The sequence below is a fragment of the Chamaea fasciata genome, unplaced genomic scaffold (assembly GCF_029207755.1).
Source record: "Chamaea fasciata isolate MVZ Bird 193981 ecotype frontalis unplaced genomic scaffold, bChaFas1.0.hap1 SCAF_3, whole genome shotgun sequence".
NCBI classification, from domain to species: Eukaryota; Metazoa; Chordata; class Aves; order Passeriformes; family Sylviidae; genus Chamaea; species Chamaea fasciata.
The window spans coordinates 32,550,094-32,569,788 of record NW_027094088.1 but is presented as its reverse complement, the minus strand read 5'-3'; the positions used below and the strand labels follow the sequence as shown (position 1 = coordinate 32,569,788).

The 19,695-nt window shown below is 37.4% G+C and overlaps 1 protein-coding gene across 3 annotated transcripts in view; it reads left to right on the top strand.

Moving 5' to 3' along the window:
* The window catches only part of AKT3 (AKT serine/threonine kinase 3), a 145,104-nt gene that overhangs the window by 111,833 nt on the left and 13,576 nt on the right, over positions 1–19,695 (top strand). For all 3 annotated transcript variants that reach the window (XM_066178521.1, XM_066178520.1, XM_066178522.1), the window contains 3 exons: positions 115–237; positions 2,155–2,283; positions 18,946–19,160. In XM_066178521.1, coding sequence (XP_066034618.1) covers positions 115–237; positions 2,155–2,283; positions 18,946–19,160 — 467 coding nt within the window. The remainder of the gene's footprint in view (positions 1–114; positions 238–2,154; positions 2,284–18,945; positions 19,161–19,695) is intronic.

Below are 19,695 nucleotides of genomic sequence, written 5' to 3'. Positions count from 1 at the left end.
AGAGTACACTATCTATCATCACAATATGGTGATGAGAGGTGTTTTATGTTTGTGTTAATTTCCCCCACTAAATCAGTAATTATTACAATCCTGTCCCTGCTGTTTACCCTGCAGCTGTTTTTCCATTTGTCGAGAGAGCGGGTGTTCTCAGAGGACCGCACACGCTTCTATGGTGCAGAAATTGTCTCTGCCCTGGACTATCTGCATTCTGGGAAGATTGTGTACCGTGATCTCAAGGTAAAAAAAAGAAAGAAAAAAAAGTAATCAAATTTTTGTTTTTGCAGAGACTATGGGGACAAACACAAAGTAATTATAAAGTTGCGCTATTCATAGTAAATGGGGAAAAAAAATATCTGTGTTCAGTTTTAAGTTCTGTGTGTGCTGGAGGAAGTTGTTTGATACAGTAATCTCTAGATGGGTACCTTCCCTGCCTTTAACTTGAGTATAAAATGAAACAGGGTAGTGTAGTAGCAACACTTGAAGGAGATTAAAACTTCTGATCCTCATCCTCCCTACCCCCTGCCCTGTTACTCATACCTTAATTTAGATTTCAACACAAATCTCAAATGCAATTCTCAATGTCCCTAAACAAGGGAAGTGGTGAATTTGGACAATGTGACTGCGTTCTTTTTATCTCAGCGAAAAGGTGTTTGTGTATGCATTGGAAACATTTAAAAGAATTCAGAATACTTCAACAGGAAAAGAACTTATTTCAGCATCGCTTTCAAAATTATTTTCTCTCTTGGATCTCAGGAAAGATTTCTGTTATTGGAATATAGTTTTGGAATTGCCGGTGTGTACAGTTGCCTGGTACTCTGTTGCTCCAGGTGCTCTGAGACACGCTCTGACCATGTTCTATGGAAAAATAACCTCTGTTTTCAACAGGAACATTTTCTGACTTGTGGAGGAGGAACCTCTAAATTCCACGATGAGACAATTTTATTCTGTGTCAAACCTTTAATTTCATGTCCAGGAAATTGTGCTTTCCTGTTGTATGTGCACACTAGTGGAATTCATTCATGCAATCCTTTGTACAGGAACCGAGGAGAAGGAGGCAGTGGTAGGCAAGTTCTGCTCAGGGAGGCAATCAGAAAACAAAATACTGGGCTACCTCATAGTAGCAGAATCTGTTGTAATAATGTGAAATGCTGTGAAATCCTGGGAAAGTATAGGATTTTCTAGTCAAGGAATAATAGATGATAGGTTTTTATTTGAATTCTAAATAATAAGGAAAGAGGAGTTTGACATCGTTTATCTTCTATTTCTCGTGTTGTCTACTTTGTATTTTCTTTGTAACACACTTCGACTCAACAGAAAATCTATACCTTGGACTTTATTTCAGGCTTTATTTCAGACTTAGAATGACAGGGCTATGATTGTTCTGTGTTGGTGTTTTAACTACATACCTTTCAATTTGTAAAAACCAAACCATTTTGTGTTGAGAAAAGTTGTTCAGAATGTTTTCCTTGGTGTCAGTTCTGTCTGTATTATAAGTACAGCTAACTAAAACCTATTGGGAAAGTGATATTGGCCATTATTCAGAATGTTTTCACATTTTGAAACAAGGGTCATATATTTAAAGAGCAATGCAAAGCATGCAGAGGTATAAATTCACAATTTATGAAGTGTCCTTTGCAAGTAGACAAGGAGGAATTTACCTCAGGGATTTTTTTATCAATAGCTGACCTATCCCCAATTCTCTGTTATTGAAAAGGTTGTGGAAGTTGGAGGTATTTTAAGGATTTATGGATACAGGCTGTTTCATGACAGTATAGCAAGTAAAAAGTATCTTGGTCAGTGGCTGTCATGTTAGAGCAAAGGAAACCTCTGAAGTCATTGACCTGCGATTTACTATTGTAAACTGTATTAAAGTAATAACTAATTATGTAACTTGCATGGCAGTAGACACTGTTAAATGCTGTAATATAGTAGATGGTTTTTTTGGGGTTTTTTTTTTTTTGTTGTTTTGTTTGGGTTTTTTGGGGTTTTTTTTTTTTTTTTGGTGTTTTTTTGGTTTTTTGGGTTGTTTTTTTTTTGTAACAAATGAATTACATTTTGTTGCAAGGAATAACTCTTTCTTTGCACACTTGATGTAATGCATCAGTCTGTCCTGTTAAGAAATACTAATGGAATATTTTTCTCCCCAACACACAGTTAGAAAATCTAATGTTGGATAAAGACGGACATATAAAAATTACAGATTTTGGACTTTGCAAAGAAGGAATCACAGACGCAGCAACCATGAAAACATTCTGTGGTACTCCAGAATACCTGGCACCCGAGGTATGATTTAGAATATTTTCTTATAATACTGTATAAAATGTAAAATATAATAATAATAATAAAATAATACTGTAAAATAATAATACTATATAAAATTAAAATTCCGTTTAATTTTAGATGGATAGTCTGCCTGATTAATAGTCTATAGCTGTTATTCAGAATGGAATGTGCTGCTGTTCTTTGTGATGATTGTATCTATATTGATGCTCTGCTTCATAGTGTTTTAAAAGGCCTCTAACATGCGTTTTCCTTCTCATGTTTGCCTTCCTCTGGTAAAGTTTTTATCTTCCAATGATTTCTTCAAAAATAATCTTCCATCTGTCTGTCACTTGGAACATATGATCCTGCTTAACTGAGCTGTATAACTAGCATTTATATAGCCTCAGTGGAGGCGAGGGGGAATAGGAGGGTACTGAGTTTGATGGGTTTTATCCGAATTCCCAGGTTGCAGGGAGAAGGAGTTGAAATTTTAGATATTTCTGCTAAAAGTAGTTGAGTGTATCAACCTCATAACAGGTTGAAGTGGGCACCAAAAGTGGCTGTTTCCTAGCATGTAAGCAGAACTGGCATTCCAGAGAAAGCCACCCCATCTTTCCCATTAACTGGCACTCAGAGTGCCAAGCATCACACTCCTCAAGGATTGATGAAATAATGGACATCAAGACATTGCTTTGGTTCCCCTTGCAGCTCTGGTTTGACCACTAGAGAATCTGTCGTGGAAGCTCAAGTCATCCAGATGTTCTGCTCCAGCATTATTAGTGCTGACAGCTCTGCCACTGATGCCTGCTGAAAAAAGGCAAGAAAAGCACCACCAAGATTGTGTTTTTACTCTGGCTGGCTTCAGTCAACGGTACTGATTGTGGTGCTCAGAAGTGTCACGGTGCCTCTCCTTAGGGGCTGCCAGATACAACTCCAGTACTGATATGAAAGGCTATTTTTTTTTTATTTAATGCTAAGGATTCTGTGGATGCTGAGTTAACCCTTATTTCCACTTTTGTTAGCATTCAAAATTTCTAATTGACATAGTGCATACCTCATACTGAGATAACTTGCTAGTCAGTGTAAAGGGCTTTAAAAGGCCCTTCAGTCCTACCATTTCATTGAAGGAAGTTTTAAAGGGTTTTCAGAGGGATTTCCCACCACTTGGAGCACCCTGCACTACAACAAAGTCTTGTTACTACATATTGTCTTTGAAGAGCAAGATGCCTTACTTTGAAGGTTAGACAGAGGTCTTCATTCTCTTATTTTCAGCAGCACTGAATCCTGAGTAGCAGCCACAAGCCTGTTTCAATAAACAGTTTTGATTTAATTTTGTTTTTTATTCTAAACCTTGAAATTAAGGAATGTCAAAGAATCAGGTACACATCACCTTCTGAATAATATTGGCTGGAAATTAAGATTTTAGCCAGGCTAGGTATGTGGGTTTGAGAGTCTTTATAAATCTCTTAAATTTAAAGTCCCTTTCAGTTTGCAATCACGGAGGAAATTGAAACTGCTAATAGTTGGCTATAAGTCAATATGGTAGGTAGAGTTACTGAACCCATTTTGGACATAGCAAGATTGTTTGATACATTCTTTCTCCAGCAATAAAGGAAACATCAGTATTTTTAGGAGCCCTGACTTTCTCGTCATCTGTCTGGTACTATCTTCCTTGCCTCTCTTGAAAACATGTGTTTTAGATGCTCAGCACAAGTTACTGGATCCAGTCTGCTTTTCTGTTCTCTAGAAGCCCCACTTCTCTGCTCTACCTCCCATTATAAGTGCTTTTGGAGACCTGCCCTGTAAAAATCTGTCTTGAAGGAAATTGATTCTTCATTAACAAGGGAACTCATCCGCTTTTCCCTCAGGGATAAAGGGTTTTGAGTAAGCAACCTAGACAGGTTACTGATACGGCATGAGAAGACTCAATACCTTTATCTGGATAGCTGCTCACCTGAGACAATTGTATCTGTTTTTGTCAGGGCACCTTACTGATAAAGGGACTGTCAAGAGCCTGGGTCCTCCAGTTTATTTGTGCCCATGTTTCAGAGAATTAATGCTCAAAAATCACTTCTCTTTGCAGTTCAGGCCACAGAAATCATTTTCAGGTGCCAAATATTTACTACCTTGTGACAGACTTCAGAACATGAGAACCTGATGTTACAACTAGACTTTAATCCTGTTACCCTGCTGAATTCCTGCCTGTCTATCCCAAGACAAATGGCAACATATACTTATGTTTTGCCTGGTCCTGGTAAGTTTAAAGGCAGATACCTTTCAGCCTTTCTTTAGAAGCAAGGTATTCATTCTCCAATTATATGGAGAAATCTATTCATCATCTTTTGATAATATCCTTGCATCCTTTTTCTTCATCTGTGTCAGGTGTGATGGATACATCCCTTCTGCAGGTTTTTTAGTTCAGTTCCCCATGTACTTTCTGACCTGTAGAGAACACCAGAACAATGTACTGTGTAACACACAGGGGCAGCCTGAGACTGCAGCCTACCACCCCTGGAGGCAGCTGACCAGGAGCATTGCACTGGTGGGAATCTATACCCAGCCTGAAACTGACTTAATATTTTTTTTTTGTTGTAATTGTGGTTCCAGTTCCAGACTTGGATTTCCCAATGCCTTCTGCACCATTGTTTGAGGCAGAGTCCTGCTCACTGTTCCATCTTTTTACAAAAACTACAACAGTAGTAGCTTCCAACAGTAAAAGAGAGAAGTAGCTAAAACAGATTAAGGTGTATTTCCTCCTTGCATGACAGTCTCTGAGGTGAAAGTATCTTTGTGGATCGATACAGAAGTATTACCCAAGGCAATTTCAGAATTACTCTTGATCAGTAAATAAGCCTACCTGTTGCTGCATTTTCCTCACAGACCTTATGTTTCTGAGATAAAAACAGTCCTTCTGACCCTCTGTTGAAAGGACTCTTTAATCTCACATTGATAGGGCCTGACCTGTCGTACAGGACCTGACACTGACTGTGTAAATAATAAGGAGATCCAGAAAAATGCCCCAGTCCATGTAGAGATCAAATGGATGATGTGCCACAGGAAAAAAAAAAAACTGTAATAAACTTGCCAGGTTAGAGTCAATTTTCATCTGTAGAGATAGAATTCTGGACTCTCACTGATTTCTTGTTTGTGAAACCCATATGGAAGTTAATATGTACCTTCACCACACAGTGAGCTGTTCAGGGCATGCAGGGTTTCTGACTAAGTGGTGCATTTCCTTTCTGTTCTCCTCTCCTAGCCCTTCCCTGTTATCCAACACCAGTTTTCTATAGTCTAAAGAAAATTAAAATAGCACTGATGGTGTTTGTCTTGCATCACTATGTGCCAGCATAAAATCCAGCAGGGTATGAACACATCCTCTAGGAAGAAAATAGTTGCCACTGCCAAATAGCAGGGCTTATATTTGTTAACAGTTCAGATGTACATTTGTCACACTTACTGAAGAATGAGCAAGTAACTTTTTGTTTGTGAAATTATGTAGTTTTTTGAGAATAATTTGGGTGTATAATAATGAAATTACCCTTATCATCTGCAGTAGAACAAACACAAGCCTAATTTTTTGCGTGTGTTTAAGTGTAGCGGTAACAGTTAATAATTCCCTCTGCTGTAAGAATGTGTGGCATTCCCCATTTGAAAGGTATAAAATATGTTACAATTTCTCACTTAGTGGTTTTTCAGGACAAAGAGACTGTTTCTTAGAAGTCTGTTTCCGTTGTTATTCTTCAAAGTAAGCTGTCACATTAGGGATCATTGTGGTGTCAGAAAATATTCATAGATCCAATGAGAAAAAGATGAATTGTGATCCTGTTTAGGTAACACAGATGTATGCTTGATTTTTTTTCCAACAAATGCTTCTTTTGCAGTTTTGGAGTGGCAAAGGCAGGACAGGACCACATGTCTTTTACAGGCGGTATCACTTGCTTAAAAAAGAAAGAATAAAACTGAGAAAATACTTGTAAATATACCTATGAGTCTTTTAAAAACAGTTTGGATTTGATAGTTTTCAGTTGACTGTCAAGGACGGGACTTGCTAATAATGATGCAGAGTGGTACAGACTTCCTGTAATAGAACATTCAGGAAATGAAGCTATTTGGGCAGAGAAGTAAATATTCTTTGGGGTTTGATAATTTATAAGGATGTTTGCTTGGGTGAGATAACAGTTGCTGGATCACTGTATTTCAGCTCAAATTCCTAGGACTAAGGGCAGAGTCTTTGTTATAGGAGAGCAGTCAAATATGATACAAAGTTTTGGTGTCATGGGAGAGACAAGCTTTAAATACTAGAAATTACTCCTGAAGTTTTAAATCTTTCTAATAACAGAAGAGAAGCTGTTTTGTCTCTGAACGTGTCTGCCTCCACTTCCTGGATGTCATTCAAATGACTCTTAAAAGATGTAGATGATCAATGATGTGTAGGTCTGTTCTAATAACAGGGAAAATGAAAGGATATCGTTATGTTCTATTGGCATAAAAATAAAGATTCGGTGGATGAATATGTAAAAAAAATGGTTCATATGTACAGATGAGATGGATGCATTCCTATAAGAACAGTTGAATTTTATTTTGAAAAGCAAACTATTTCAATATCGTTTATGCAGTTACAGTCACTCAGAGGTACGTCACAGTGAACAAGAAAGGAGCAGATTCATAGCCTTTACCCCTAGAAAGGAGAAGATGTGCATGTCCTGTAACTTACTTTAAAATAAGACCAGTGAGGATTAAGGAAACGTTAAGATCAATTATTCAATGCTTATTTGGCCAGTGTTTTTTTAGTGATTGTTCTTTTAAAAATGGGAGTGAGAGAGATCATGTGCAATCAATTATTTCCCTGAGTTTTATCTCAGAGGAGTGGAGGATAGAACTCTTTTATCAAGAGGCAGCTGCTGTCTCTCCTCACGCTTCATGTAATTTCTTACTTACAGCTGTTCCTCTTGGGAAGGATATGGCTTTGATATAATCTAGAACCTGGCCATCAAAGTTCAGTGACTGAATTTCAGCAAGGGAAAGCAGGCATGCTTCTAACAAGAAAACCCACACTTTTTCAGGAATTGAAGTGAATTTTCTAAGAGTCTTTTGGTATGTACATATTACAAAAAGCTGACAGTAGAGTCAGAAAAAGCGTTTTGTCACTTGTGCAGCTATACATTTATTTTATTCTTGTAACACCTGCTAGGATTGGATCAGGATATTTGCCAAAGGCAGTCTGGTGTATTTTGGAGTGAGACTATGATGATCTACCACATAACCCGTCTGATACGAGTTGAAACTAAGTGATATGTGTGTAGGCAGAGAGGGAACTACTGAAATGCACTGAGACAGGCTAACAACAGGAATGGGTGTTGCCAGTTTTTGCAGGCATCATGACAAAGCATTGTTCTTAAGAGGGATTTTAGTGCAATGTCAGTGTTAAAGAAGAGCTCCTTTAAATGTTGGGAGAAGCAGGAAGGCAGTTGTTCACAAATAGCTTGATGAAAGCGGTCGGCATTGTGGGTAAACTGAGGCAGGCCAGTTGAGAGATGTGAGCTAAGGTGAGGATGTTAAAACTTCAGCTCACTCTACTACAGAGAAAATGAAATTGCATGGATAGTACAGCTAAGCCTCTTTCCCCTCTTTCCCTTCTTTCCCCTCTTTCCCTTCTTTCCCCTCTTTCCTTTCTTTCACCTTTTTCTCTTTTCTCCCTCTTCCCCTTTTTTCCCTTTTCTTATAGGGTAGAGAAAAGAATTGCAGTACACTGAAGGAAGATAGTAAGGAAAGCTAAGAGGAAGGAAAGCAACTGAATGAAATGAATGTAATGATGTCACAGGTAGATTGATATATCAGAAAACACAGATTAGAGAGTAAAAGATTTTTCTTATGGGGAAAAACGTGATTTTGGGCCGGAAAGAGTGTTTGGACTGAAGACAGTTATGTTATTTTGTTAGTCTTTTCTAAGTAGGAACTGATAAGCTGTGTTGCAGGGAGGCACAAATGGCAGGAGGAATTCATGAACAACTTTAAACTGAAGAGAAGCTTGCTGAAGAGTTGTTTGGTTAGGAATATAGAGGAACTGAAGGACAGAATAATTTTTGTCGTGACTTACGCAATTTCCTTTTAATCTCCTTTTCTGTTAAATTTCACATGAAGATAATTAAGGCATTAAAGTAATGTGCTTTTTGAAATTCTGTGCAATTTTTATATAAATAATAGGTATGTGCCATTGTTTTCAACATCTAGAACTGCTGGATGGAAAAGGAATTTGTGGAAATGGCATAAATTAAGGGAAGGCTGCTGTTGAGATGTTGCAACATGGATATACGTTCACAAGGTTTGAACACCAGTGTGAACTTCTAAGACTTGGAAAAAAGGAGATGGTGGAAAAGAAACTTTGCGTTGAGCTCAGTTTTCCACTGTGCTCTAGAGGGAAAGTTGTCCCTCACTTGTATTTTGTTACCTCTGGTAAGCACTGATGGAAGATTGATTGTTAGGGTTTATCTAGCCCACGGGGCAGTTCCTGTTTTTATTTTGCTTCTTTTTATTTTGTTACTTTCTTTAATGTAAACTCTTTGGAGAAAGGATAATGAGACACTCTACCAGATTGTCTGCATTGACAAAAACATACTGGTGTTCTGGTTCATATGGTTTTGCTGAAGACCTAATAGGCCTGTAGTGGTGCTACTCTAAAAAGATGGAAAACAATTCTGTATGAAATTCTGATAAAGTGAGGTTAATGTATTTTTACAGGATTGGAAGTAAGTTTGTTTCTCCAGCTTTAGTCTTGTTTTGTTCTTGTCCTGTGAAAAATGTATTGAGAAGAGCATTTACAAGCAGAAGTGCTGTGTCATCGCATGATAGAGTCCTGGAAACAGACACCTCCATCATTCAGCTTTTGTGCCATGATGGAATTTTCCAGTTACTTTTCACCTAAAGCTAGAAGCAGTATCTGCTGCATAGTTAAGAAATTTCATTGTATTTCTATTTATTTTTATCCTCGGCTTAGTGTCTTTGCTTCTCCAGGCATTTTCTATGAGATTTCTTACACCCTTGTAAATATGAGAGTCCTTTATCCTTGTCCTGTGGTAGCTTGGAGAGAAGATACAGGCTGTGACTGTCCAGAAGTAGGCTGCTTGCAGCATCTTATCCTGTGCCTCAGGCAACATTGTGCAGACAGACTCAGTCAAGAGGGATGTGTGAACTCGTGTGGATATATTTCTGGGTTTTGTTCCTCCCTTTCAATACAATCTTTTTAGTGCTGAGCTAATTATGTAGTCTCAGTTTTACTGTTGAGTTAGAGTACCTGATCAACTTTCCAACTGTAAAACAGTTTGAAAATCAAATGTAGCTTACATGCAAGACCCAACAAAATTAGAAGTGTTAAGTACGTTTTGGCAGTTCACTTTTATTATGCCCAGTCCTCAAATGTACCAGCAGACAATCATCTGAATGTTAGTTATTTTTCACATGCTTATGTGATCACACAAAAAGTACATGCTAAAAAGAAGCAGATGGTGACAGATGGGGAAGGTTGAATAAGGTGGTTTTGGAAACCTAGAAAAATGCACTTCTGTAATAGTGTAAAAATAAAAATTCTTTGATCGCCAAGTTAGAATGAGTGCCCTCACAAAATAGAGTGCCCTCCCCACCCCGCCCCCCAAGAAAAAAAACTCAATCCAAAACTTTACTGATAAAAAGAAATGGAACCTATGAGTGTTCAATATATATTTAGCAAAGTATGTTGTATAATGTTGTTTTGTCAAAAGATAGGACATTAATTTTTAGCAGCCAGAGATTTAGAAAGGTAATAGTTTTATTCTTTCTTTTCAAATGATAAATTCAAATAAATTGTGTTCCGTGATCAAAGAATGCTGTCAAAAAGGTCATTCTTTATAGTAATACATCGGCAGTGTTGCAGGTTATGATAATATTTTTCTTCTGATGTCACAAAAAGCTTTTAACCCTCTTACTGTAATGGTAAATAAATTACATGTGTAATGAGGATATCTGTAGGACCAGAGCTAGTCTGTAACAGGCAGCATTACCTCTTTCTCGTACAGGCAAATGTAAAGCTAAGTAAATAGAGAAGGTCTAATCAACAACAACAACAACAACAACAAAAAAAAAAAAAATCTTTTGTGTGGACCCCATCTAAGGACATACCTTACTATGAGAGCTGAAGATTTGCTTGTTCATTTGCATTAATTTAATGAAATCTCAACATTTTTATCTATTGATAAAAAGATAAAACTGTTTAAAAGTTCCTTTTAAAAATTTCAATGATGAGATTTATTATTTTGTTCTATAAAATAATAAAGTATCTTACCTGATGAATATTAATTGCCAAGTCTTCTACCAACACTGATGCCATAATTAATTTTTCTTTTTGTATTTCAGTAGGTGTTTGTCTTAACTTACAGTATGCGGCGTTACTGTTTCCTGGTGGGGCAGAATGCTTTGCTTAAAAACCAAAAAGCCTCAACTTCTGACAACCTGTTCTCATTTTCTTGAAAGTATAGTTAGTCTGCTCAGTATGTGAACAGTGTAGTGACGCTGTTGTGTTTTGCTTAACTGATTTTTCTTTTGGCTTCAGAAGGATAGTTGAAATTTATTTTCTCTGTGTTTACCTAGATGCTTCATGCATAATCTGATTCTTAGCAGAGGCACAATAGAATTTATTTTACCTGTGGAAGAGTGGTTTAGTGTTGGCTTGTGCTCTTGAACAGCTGTTTGTTTTATATTTGGCAACATTTTGTTTCTGGGTGAGGACCAGTGAAGGGGGGTTGAGGAGGAATAGCATCTTTGCCTGAAAATATTTTCCCTTCTGATTTATGGGAGATTCACGATATGGAATTTTCTCTTTACACTAGAGTTCCAAGCCCCAGATTATTTTTTTACCTTGTGAGGGAATGAAAATGCAAGAAGTTGTTTTATCTTGAAATGCTCAGATCTCACGAAAATTTAAATTTGGTCTTTTTTCTGTTTGGTTATCACTTATCGTGTTTTAGTGTCCCACTTTCTGTCATCTTATGATCCTAAGTCATCAAAAATGCTAGTCTTGAATTTGAGCACTTTGTGAGCTCGGTGTTGCCCGTGGGCCCCTGAGATGAAAATGATGAAAGGTACACAAGTCAGGGTATCCAGAGCAGAACATCATTTATTGGCTCTAACTGGTACCAAGATCAAAACCTGGGGAGCATTTCGATGAGGGTAGGAAAGCATTGCTTTGTTACACAGACAGAATTGCTGCAACATCTGATAAACTAGCACAAAAATTAGACTTCCTCCTGGAAGCAGATAACCAATAATGTAATAAGAATCTGCATTTTCATGCTACCTGGGTAATCTCCCCAGTCACAAAAATCGGTTGTCCACATGCAGTATCAGACTTCTCAAGGGAAAAGATGTAACAAATATGCAAAAATAATAAACAGAATACTAGAAAAGAGGTTAACTCAACACTGCCCATAAACAAACTTTTGTATTCAAACCAGAATTTTAAAGCAGAGAGCAATTTTCTAATAAACCACTTTTTTTTTGCAAAACAAGTATGACAATTCTTATAAAGACTGTCTCAATAACATTACTTGAAACTTTTAAAATAATTTTCATTTAGTCAATACAAACATTATTTCCATCTTAGCAAAAGCCTTTAGTTTTTCTGAGAGTAATGAAGCATAAACAAAAGCTGAACAAATGCCATTTAACATCAGTAAATATTCAAATATTCAATATTCTCTTCTCCTTTTCTGTTTTGAATTCTGCTGAAGTCTGTGTCTTCTAGGAGGTTAAATGCATTAATTAGGATTGCATGCTCTTTACCCTGGGAAGCTTTGCTTAATTCACATTTATACCAGAATATACTGTTTCTGATACAGCACATGTGCCAATAAACGAAAAAAAAATGGTTTGCTATCTATTTTTAGGGGTAGATAACAAAAAGCTAGGTGAGATGGGCAGAACCTTGAATACAAAAATGTAAGAGGAAGACATTAGGGCCAGAAGTAAAAAAAAGGTGCAAACTAGATACAAAATGGAGAAAAACTACCTGCAAAAAATTAGAGCCGTGGAAAATCTCAGCTGTCTGTTTCCCAGGCTATCTATAACCTTGACATTTTGTCTTTTCAGCTGAGTATTGTAGAACAAGTAAGCATTCATTTAAGTGGGTTTTTTCACTATTGGTGCAGCAATACTTCACTTTTCATACAAAGATGAAGTTATAGTAACTAAATTGTATAATTCTTGGTGAGCACACCTTTCTGCAGGATGGATTTTTGTAAATCTGGGTAAAAGTGTGTGTCTGTGAAGAAGTGTGTATTACCTTTGTTCATTACTGTTAGATTATAAACTTTCTCATTGTTGTAATTGTTAACACAGATGATAGAAAGTTCTAGCAAATACACTTTATAATTTCTGTTGAAGAATACGTGGGTGAATATTTGTTAACAGACCAACAGCTATAGCCATAAAAACGTGTGAAGGGTTACCAGGAATGCTTAAGGAGCATACACTCCACCTGAACTGTAAGGTTAATTGAAAACAGTTCTTTCCCTCTTAAATTAACAGTACACTGGTGTATCCAAGTTCTCAGTTTTCTTTCACAACATAGGTGTGCAGACAGTTTGTTTAGATGTTTAAATACTTTCCCATCTGTTCTGTCAAAATTATTGATTGTGTAACAAGCTACTTCTAATGTCCTATCTGAAGGTCTATATCTAATGGATTAGGAGAAACATTACGAGGTCAAAAATGTAATGGCATTTCTGCTAAGTTGCCTTGATCATCTAGCATGAAGTATGAGTCCAGTATTTTGATATTGTTCTTTTAGAGATGAAACCCAATGTTGACAACCCTTTGGATAGGATTGACAATGAATTTTACAAAGCCTTTCATGCTCAACGTTACTGCTAAATTCGTCTGTGTTTGCAGAGTCCAGAAGTTACAGCAACTAAGTACCATTTAGAGGTGTGTGGTAAATGCAGCTCTTGATGGTGTGAATTTCTTCTGTGCAACCAAAAAACTTCCAGACACTGCTCATCAGGGATGATGTATTTCAAGAAATTGCAATGAAGATAGGATTAAGGGATTTTCTACATTGAGCTCAGTTTGTCTGAGGTAGTCGAGAATTCTAGTTTTCACCTAGGGCAAGTGGAAGTACATTACTGACTTAAGATGGTCACAGACTTCACCTGTTATACTGCTGGCTCACCTCCTAAAAAAAATTATTTTCACAGAAACTTGCATCGCGTGTGTATGTATCAACTTCTCTTTGGCATTCAGTTGTCTGCTTCCTATGTCTCTGCCCTAAGCCCTTGTAAATAGGAGTTTTCAGATGTGTCTCAAGCTGTTGCCTCCAAAAAACCTTTCACCTCTTAGCTACTGAAGCAATAAAGATAGTAAAAGGTATATTTTCACTGGTTTTCACCATAAAATTAAATGGACGTCCAATTCTGTGGCCTGTATGTTAGGCTCTTAATGGAGTGACATGTATAAAGCAAAGGACCTGGAGATGTATGGACTAATAAACCTGAAGATTAAAATCTAACACCGCTGGTAAAATAAGGGAAGAAGTTGTTTCTGTGGGTTTTATGTTTTGGGAAAGAGAAAACTTCCAGTAGTAGTAACAATCTTTTTTTTTTTCAAGTACAAGACAGTGAGCTTCTCAGCACTGGGGAATAGATAAGATAGATAAGATAGTGCTTTTTTTGTCAATAAATGTAAATACAAGAGTATTTTTCTTCATTGATCGGTAATTACTTGCCAACAAAATGAATTATTATGTGTGAGGGAAAAACACGATTGAATTACTGTGATCTTAATAGTCCTGCAGTGTGTTTGTGTTGTCTTAATCATCACAAAGGCAAAGGTTGGTCTGTGAACTGAATTGTTTATTTTGTATGTAGGGCTTTTTTACGTACACAGTTTTGCTCTGTGTACAAAGCACCATCCCATTGTATACTTGGTCACTCCCAGTAATACTCTCCAGAAACCCCGAGGTGTGCAGAGACGGTGGAATCACTACAAAATACTTTGTTTTCCCTTGTTTATTGCTCTCTCAGCAAATTAAAAAAAAATAATTAAATTTGTATTGTGGCCTTTTGACCACACACAAATGAAAAATTTAAGGTAAATAAATAGCTCTCCCTTTGCTGAAGCTCTAATGTTGTCCAAAGCCTCTGAAAGATCCATAAAAGCACTAAGGTACCTGCAAATGGCTGGCAGCAGATGCCTGACTAATGTTTCTTGCTTGTTAGAAAGTGTATGTGTTACTTAACCTTTTGCATATTTATATAAGAAGGGAAAATACAAACTTCAGTGGCACCTCTGCAGCTGTTTTTAAAAGGACCCATATAAGCCCAGGCTGTGTCCTTGCACTGCAGGCGTAGGTGTGAGTTAGAGGAGCTACAGTGCCTGTAAAAACTGTAGTGGTTTCAGCGCAGCAAGGAGTTCAGGTCTGCTTTGGAACCCTGTTATATGGCTGGAGTGCTTTAGCGAAATGCAGGTTGGGAAGAGAAGCAGGGCTTTAATCTTCACCCTAAGTGAGCACAGCTGTTGCAGATGTCTGTGTGTGCAGGAAAAACTGGCAGAGTCAGTGTAACTTCTGTGTCAGTGTAACTTTGGGGCAGAGATTGGCAAGCGTTTCTTTCTGCAGCAATGCCACACCTGATGCTGCCCATGTTCTCCGTTGTGCTACTGCAACTGTTCGCACGGCAATTGAGTGCCTTAGGTCAGAAAACTTGATTCAGGTGAAAAATAATCTAGGGGAAACTTCCCCCCCTTTTTTTTTTTTTTTTTCCTTTTTTTTTCCTTTTTACTGTCTGATGTAGTATGTTGCATAGTTTTGACAAGGTAAGGGAAGCTGTGGTGAGAGAATAGAAACAAGAGCCTGAATTAGGTTGGCAATGCCTATGAAAGAACCAGTTGTTGAACTAGAGCCCTGAAAACAAATGGAATAAGATTTCCCCAAGTTGTAAAAATGATGGCAATTTTTTGAATTTTATTTCCCATGTTCTGTGGTATCATCCAGACTGAACTACTTTGCTCAGTGATGGGAAGTCACTTGGGTGCAGTGATTATGTCAGGGGTGGATGGCTAAAAAGGTTATCCACACACTCACATCACACTGTGCTGGAGCTCTTGTCTCCTAAAACCTCACCTAGATCTTGGCAAGGTGGTTTGGATTTTGGCACCCCGCATATGTGAAGAGCACAAAGGAAGGGAAATCATAATTCTAAATCATCTGACTATTTAAACAAATTTTGTTGAAGAAAACAAGTAAGTCCATCTTTACAGTGTGGAAATATGCCTGACTTGTGTATGTAGTCAGCGTAGGTGCTCTTTCTGAGAGCACTCATGAGTTTGTGTTGTACTGCCAGGAAATAGCAATACATTGCTTTACAGAAGACATGGAGTGGTTGACCTTGTGCCCTCTATGATGGTTTTGGTGGGCCTGCTGCCTGTCCTCCTGTGACCATAAGGGGATTGGGTTGTTAGTGCAGGGCATTTGCTTAAAGACAGATTTGTGTGTCCTTATAGCAAGGAACAAGAATTGGCTGGTGGAGGCAACTCTTAAGGACAGCATACAGAGTCCAAGAGATTAAATTCACACTGTTTGGCTGAGTGCTTAGGCTGGTACTCCACATATACAAGGATATCCCACAGCTACTGGAGAGACAGCAGTATCACTCCTCACAACCAAAGGAGACTTTTCTAAAAGCAGGTATCTACTTCATGGTGGGCAAAAGATTGAATTATTTATAAGTGCAAAGCCTGCAGCTGCATGCCATGTTCATTTTAGCACTGAATTGAAGCTTTCTTGACCTATGTTCAGTGTAATTAAAACCAAATCCTTCAAATCCAAGGACTGTTTGGAAAGGATTCTGTAATGCTAGGGCAGTGTGTACAGACATGTTCTCATGCCTGCCCTAACTGCATAGATTTGGTTGTAGGAGCTGCTGGACTCCAACACTTCACTTCCATTGATTTGACAGTCTACAGATCCTGGAGTTTCTAAACGCCATGAAGATTACAAATTACTTAACAGAAATAATAGTGTATCCTCAATGTGAATGCATTATGCACAATTTTATTACATTTATGTTAAAATAAGTTGAGATGTATCTTGCTTTATTTACACTATTTTCAGCCTGTTTTCCTTTTGCCTAAATGAAACCATTTTGATGCTCTTGCTTGTCTGGCTGGCTGTAAACCAGGTATTTAAACAAAAATAAAGAGTTGCCAGTTTTGCCAGCTGGGGATGAGAACCCGGCTGGTGATATGTGGGTTTGGGAGGCAGTTAATCCAGTTTTTATGCTTTTTTATGATTTTATGTAAAAAGAGGTTAAAAATCACATTTGGCTCTTTCTTTGTACCACTGTTTTGTTGCTGTTGTGGGAATGCAGCAAAAGGTTGTTCATACTTTTTATTATTATTAGGTAAAGTCCTGCATAAATTACGTAAAGCTGCAAATACAATTTGCTTTAGCTATTGGCCATGTGATTTGCCTTGTTCAGAGAAGGATAGGTTTTGTTTTCCTGTTGCCTTCTTTTATAAACCACACATGCAAACCAAACCTCAGCTCACTTGTGAAAAGAATCTACCACTATCTCACAATTTTATGTATTTTGTTAGCTTCAAAAGAAAAGACTAACTGTACAGATGAGAGAAACAGTAACAGTGCTAATAGCTACAGCAGAAAAATATATAATGCTTTTATTCTGTGGCAGAAGAAGTGGTGATTTAAAGACAAGCATCACAGATTTCATATACAGTTTTTCGGCAAATAAATTGCAATATGCTCCAACTCATAAAACATTTAATTAATTTTAAAATGCAGGAGTTATTTTAGTTAGTTCTGTCATATGTACTTATTCAGATAATTTGTTGTATTTTACACTTTCCAAAATTTCATCCTCTATTTGGAAATATCAATGATGTAATGAGTCTGTTTGTTTTGGCAGAGTTGTAAATCATATGTGTTAATGTGTTAATATTTATGATTTTTTAAATCTTAAATACACAGGAAGGATGTTTAATATACTTCTTTTCATCATGTTTCCACTACTAATCCTTAAGGATAGTGAAAAGTAGGAGTATGAATGCATTAATTACTGTGGGATTTCCAAAAGTGCCATAGTGGATCAGACTGTATGTTGCTTCTGCTAACAGCACATCCCAGATACTTCAGAGCAGGATTTGGTTTACTGGGGGGGCAAGAGGAGAGGCAGATAAATGAGCTCAACACCCCTCTATTACCCATTTTAGACAATTCCAAGATAATCCTCTTATGGATAAAGTTATTCCTGATCTTGTAGAGGTTGCCTTATTCATTAAAGACTGAAAGATTTTTTTTCACTACCAGGTGTCTAAATGACTGTTCCTGTGTGTCTGTTTACAGTTTGAATCTGGAGGAGCTCTTTGTGATGGCGATTGCATGTGTCTGTGTGTTGTAAAAAGTTTTTTGTTTTTCTGGGGATTAGTTTGTTGTTGGTTTGTTCTTTTTTTTTAAATCAGTCATAGGGTGCTGCCTTTCAGAATCTGCCTTCTGTGATACAGTAACAATTCTCCATAAAGAATTATTTACATTCTTTTTAAATGTAAAATGTATTTCTACTATATTAGTTGCATTTCTTTGATTCTTCTGTTTATTATTGTTTCAAAGTTTTCTGATTCTTGTTTTTTGGTTTTTTGATAGCTCTTCTGCAGCATATATTGGCTATTAAACACACAGTGCCTCCTGTTTTAAGATTTCTTGACTTCTGTTTCATCTTTTTTGTATGAAGGGGCGTGATCTACTAGAAATTCATAGAAATTGGAATTATATGTTCAGTAACCTTCAATTTCCTTATTGCTTATGATTTTTAGGGGTGAATGCTGCTGTTATGTTGTCTCCATGTGTGCAATTTAATATAAAGGTGTATTAAGGTCAAGACACACATCTTAAATTTCTTATTCCAGTTCTCTGGCACTGCCAGGAGAAGCGCTGTGGAATAAATTTGTTTTAGGTACACAACATTGGTGACATTATGTTAAGAAATTGTATGAATGTTACCAGTTTCTGTGTTTAATTAATACCCTGTAAGCATAGTTTTGTAGTAGCCATAGTATTGTATAAACACTGCCATACTTTTTGCATTGGCACAGTTCAGCTGTTAGGACTATTTAATGGAGTGTAATGAAACTGGTGGGAGAAAGGCATTGAGGATTTTCGATGTAAACAAAATTCATAAAGAAACTAGTCTTAATAAAATTAAGGTGGTTCTAGGAATTCTAAATTGGAGACTTTAGACAGGTGGGGTAAAAGTGAAGGAAGTGACTGAGCAAACAGATGCTTCACTTTTCTACCTGAGGCAGTAGTGCCCGTGTAGTACTTGTAGATACAGTATCTCTTCCTAAAGCGGTGGATGGTGTAAATGGCCTGACAGAGGACATAGGAACGGGTAAAAAGAAGTTGTGATTGATTGGAGCAGGTCATTGTCAGTTTTTAATTTTGCTTTTAGCAGTGCAGTGCCTGGTAAGCCTGGAATTTCAGTGAGCTCAGGTGTGAGTCAGTGCTGCAGTTTTGAGTCAGGTTCTGGGAGTTCTTTTAGCATACTGTGAAAATAAAGTCTCAGAAACACATTCATATAGAGATCCATCAAACAGAGTGAAGTGAAATAATTTGTGTCTTAAAGATGCTTTTGGTTTCTGTCTCAGGTGTTAGAAGATAATGATTATGGTCGTGCAGTGGACTGGTGGGGATTAGGAGTTGTCATGTATGAGATGATGTGTGGAAGATTACCCTTCTACAACCAAGATCATGAGAAACTATTTGAACTGATACTAATGGAGGACATAAAATTTCCTCGAACTCTGTCTGCAGATGCAAAATCGTTACTATCAGGCCTACTGATAAAGGATCCAAATAAGCGGTAAGTGAAATTAATTGGTTATACAGGCATGATAACTGCTCTAACTGTGCTGGGTAATGTAAAAATAGGTCTGTGGTGCCTGGTCTTCCTGGCTGAAGGAGCTGTCAATCACAGGAAAGGGTCGTGCACAGCCCCGCAGTCTCAGATTTCCATTTTTTCAGTCCAGCAGCGATGTACAAAATGCATTTAACAAGTGAAAAGAATAAAAGTGGAAGACAAACTTTTTAAATCATTCACAGCAAACACAGGGGTCTCTTCAGATTTGCAGAATGCGTGCTGCAACAAGGGAAAGATCTCAGGTTTTTTTTCCCGGTATAACTTAATTCGGAGTTCACTGCATTGTCTCATGGGGACTGTAGCACTTGTTCTTGGTGATCATGGCAGGAGAGATGCATAGATAGCCACAGCTACATTTACTAGAGCACATAAATAAATCACATATTAGACCATTAAACTAATAATTTGTTAAAGAATACAACTGGAGTGAAATTTGAAGAGGGCAGTTTGAAAGCAAGTGTCACCCAGCTGTGATGGA